The sequence below is a fragment of the Elephantulus edwardii genome, unplaced genomic scaffold, assembly GCF_000299155.1.
Source record: "Elephantulus edwardii isolate Elephantulus edwardi_28Jun2011 unplaced genomic scaffold, EleEdw1.0 scaffold00031, whole genome shotgun sequence".
In the NCBI taxonomy this organism is placed as follows: domain Eukaryota; kingdom Metazoa; phylum Chordata; class Mammalia; order Macroscelidea; family Macroscelididae; genus Elephantulus; species Elephantulus edwardii.
The window spans coordinates 17,258,888-17,261,976 of record NW_006399781.1 but is presented as its reverse complement, the minus strand read 5'-3'; the positions used below and the strand labels follow the sequence as shown (position 1 = coordinate 17,261,976).

Below are 3,089 nucleotides of genomic sequence, written 5' to 3'. Positions count from 1 at the left end.
TGTGTCAGAGGCGGTGCGGTTGGCCCAGGATAGAGCAGGGTTTAGGGCTGTTGTGCATAGGGTCGCTATGAGTTGGAAACGACTTGACAGCACATAACCACAACAACAACAGCAATCCTACAGGACAAAGGAGAACTGGATGGTAGGCTTTCTGAGGCTGTAAATCTGTAGGCGATCAGACCGTCTCTTTTCTCCTCTGCCAAGTAGCTACTGAATTTGAACTGCTGAAATTTTGGTTAGCAGCCCAACCGTGCTACTGAGGATCTCTTCAGAAACTATCATTTTAATTCATAGGTATGCTGTATCTACTGTGCTTGGAATGCTTTTATCTTCATAGCTCATCTCATTGCAACTGATTCTCCAGAGGGTTTATGGATGCTGTAAATTACATGAGAGGAGACTGCCCATCTTTCTCCTATGCAGCAACTGGTGGATTTGAACTGCATGACTTTGGGCTGACAGCACAATTTCTTGCCATTAAGCCACCAAAGTTCTCTTTTATTTATATAAGTGTTTATGACTTACATGTTTTAAAAACTCTTCTATCAATAAAAATTTCATAACCTTTCAGTGGATGTAAATTTCATTGTATAGCTTAACTACAGTTTAGTTAACTATTCACTGAATTTTGATTTTATGTAAGGGCAAGTTAAAGGTCACACTTATAAAATCTGTGACAACTAGATCTGACAACACAATTCAATTCTGCCTCGTAACAAATATTTAAAGAATCTTCACAAAAATGACTGCCATATATGATCACTTGTTTTGAATTCCACCACATAAATGTATAAAGCTAAAAGCAAGACCTTAATGATATAAACATTAAAATTTGTGACACTCACCATAGGCCCAAGGAGCGTCTGGAAGCACACCAGGAGGAGGGTACGGGTATGAAGCCTGTGGTAAAGGCTGACTGGAAACTAACTGTGGAAAAATTGGCTGCTGAAAATTGTAAGAAATTGGCATCTGAGATTGGAAATACCCATTCACTGGACCAAAACCATCAACTTGTGGCTCCCCAGCAAAGTAACTAAAATATTGAGAGCAAAAAAAATTAGAATGTGTGTTCTGGACACTACTTGCCATTGTATTTGATATCCCTGGATGCTGAGGTTGTGCTTCATAAGATGTTATCCCCTGGTATGTTCGGGTTATAGAATTGCCATTGATATTACTATAATGATAAACACTCCAAGAATAGTAAGGATATGGAGTTCTGTGTGAATATTCAGAAGAACTACTTATAGAGGTATAAGCTGGTTGAGGATATTGATTCCAATAGATGGAGGCATTTTGAGTTAGGGCTTTTGAATTTTCACTACTCTGTTCAGAGAGAGAGTACTTGGGTACCTGATTCCTATTAAGAGTTAAGCTCTCAGATGCTCCAACAGGAATAGTGCTGGGATTCAATGTCTCTTTCATATAATTGTCCTCTGATTCAGTTTTTTCAGGCTTTGTTTTGTTTACTTGAATAGGAATTATGTTCTGAATTAGTGTAGGTTCTTGGGAATTGTTGCATGTGAAGCTTTTAACAGATGGATTTAGTGCTTCATTACCTTCAAGTTCAAGGCTAGGGTCATTTATTTCTAGATGGCTATGGCTCTCCTTCACAGGATGGAATACAGGCTTTGAGAGTACTGCTGTTCTGGGAAGAAAAGAAGTCTCAGTTCCTGGTTTTATGTTCTTTGCAGGAGCTGGGGAAGCTGTAAGAACTTCTTGTGAAGGCATATCACAGTCTTTTGAAAATTTGTTGCCTACACTTTTGTGGTCACAAACTGCAAAATAAGCACCATTTTTCTTTTCACTTTTTCCCCCAGCTGCACTAAAATTCACACTTCTTTCCTTCATGCCATTTGTCTGATTCCCAGTGAAGGTTTCTGACCTAACAGATAAAATATTATTTAAATCTACTTTGCTTTCCAAATCTGACATGCAACTGCATTCTGAGTTCTTTAAAGCAACAAGTGAGCGAGGTGGTGATCTTGGGATTTCAACTATTTTTGGAGACACACAGTTTCTTCTCAGATGATCGGATGCACTTGGTCCTATTTTGTTTTCACGTTGGGGATGAGATGTTGTAGTCCAGCTAAATATAAAACACACATACATACACTTTAAATAGATTCCAAAGTTTCAATAAAAAAACTTTAAAATGTTATTCTTTAGGAATTCCTAAGATTTATATTTTCCTCTTTCTATAGGCAATTCAAAACCAGTAAACCATATGCCACTGAGTCCATTCTGATTTATGAGGGACCCCAGTGTACATCAGAACCGAGCTGCATTCTGGAGGGTTTCAGTAGCTGTCAAGACTTTCTTCAAAGGCATCTCTGGGTGGACCTAAAATGTCAACTTTCTGCCTAGTGGCAGAAAATGTTAACCACTTGCACCACTCAGAAATTCCGTTAGCAATATACAAGTAACACCGTTCCCCAATATTACTCTCTTGGCTTTAAGAAAATAAATTAAAATCCTAAGGAATCAAAGTTTGACCTTGAGTCTATCACAGCTGAATTTAAAGACCACCTCTGGGAACAGGTTTGAGGCCTTGAACTCTAATGAGCGAAGACCAAATGAGCTGTGTCAGGATATCAAGAATATAACCCATAAAGAGTGTAAAAGGTCATTGCTAAGACAGAGGAGGAAGAAAAGACCAAGGTGTATGTCAGAAGATATTCTAAATACTGCACTAGAAGGTTGAGAAGCCAAACCAGAGGAAATCAATCAAAATGTTAAGGACCTGAACAGAAGATTTCAAAGCAAGTTTGGGAAGATAAAGCAAATTTTAATGAAATGTGCAAAAACCTGGAGTTGGAAAATAAAAAAGGAGGTAGTCAGCATTTCTTAAGCTGAAGGAACTGAAGAACAAATCCAAGCCTTGAGCTGCAATAATTAAGGATGGTATTGTTGCGATGGGAAAGTCTGCGGTTAGGGACCTCTCTATAAAGTACTCAAGAGAAACGGTGTCTCTCTGGAGACTAAGGTCGGCCTGATACAGGCCATGGTTTTTGCAATCACTTGTTATGCATCAGAGAGTTGGACAATGACTAGGGAGGATAGAAGGAGAATTGACGCCTTTGAGCTGT

General features: G+C 38.8%; 1 protein-coding gene across 1 annotated transcript in view; it reads right to left on the bottom strand.

Moving 5' to 3' along the window:
- Positions 1-3,089, bottom strand: part of LOC102856691 (testis-expressed sequence 15 protein-like) — a 64,307-nt gene that overhangs the window by 27,401 nt on the left and 33,817 nt on the right. Inside the window, 1 exon segment of the mRNA XM_006884173.1 lies at positions 846-2,089. Within this exon segment, the coding sequence (XP_006884235.1) occupies positions 846-2,089 (1,244 nt within the window).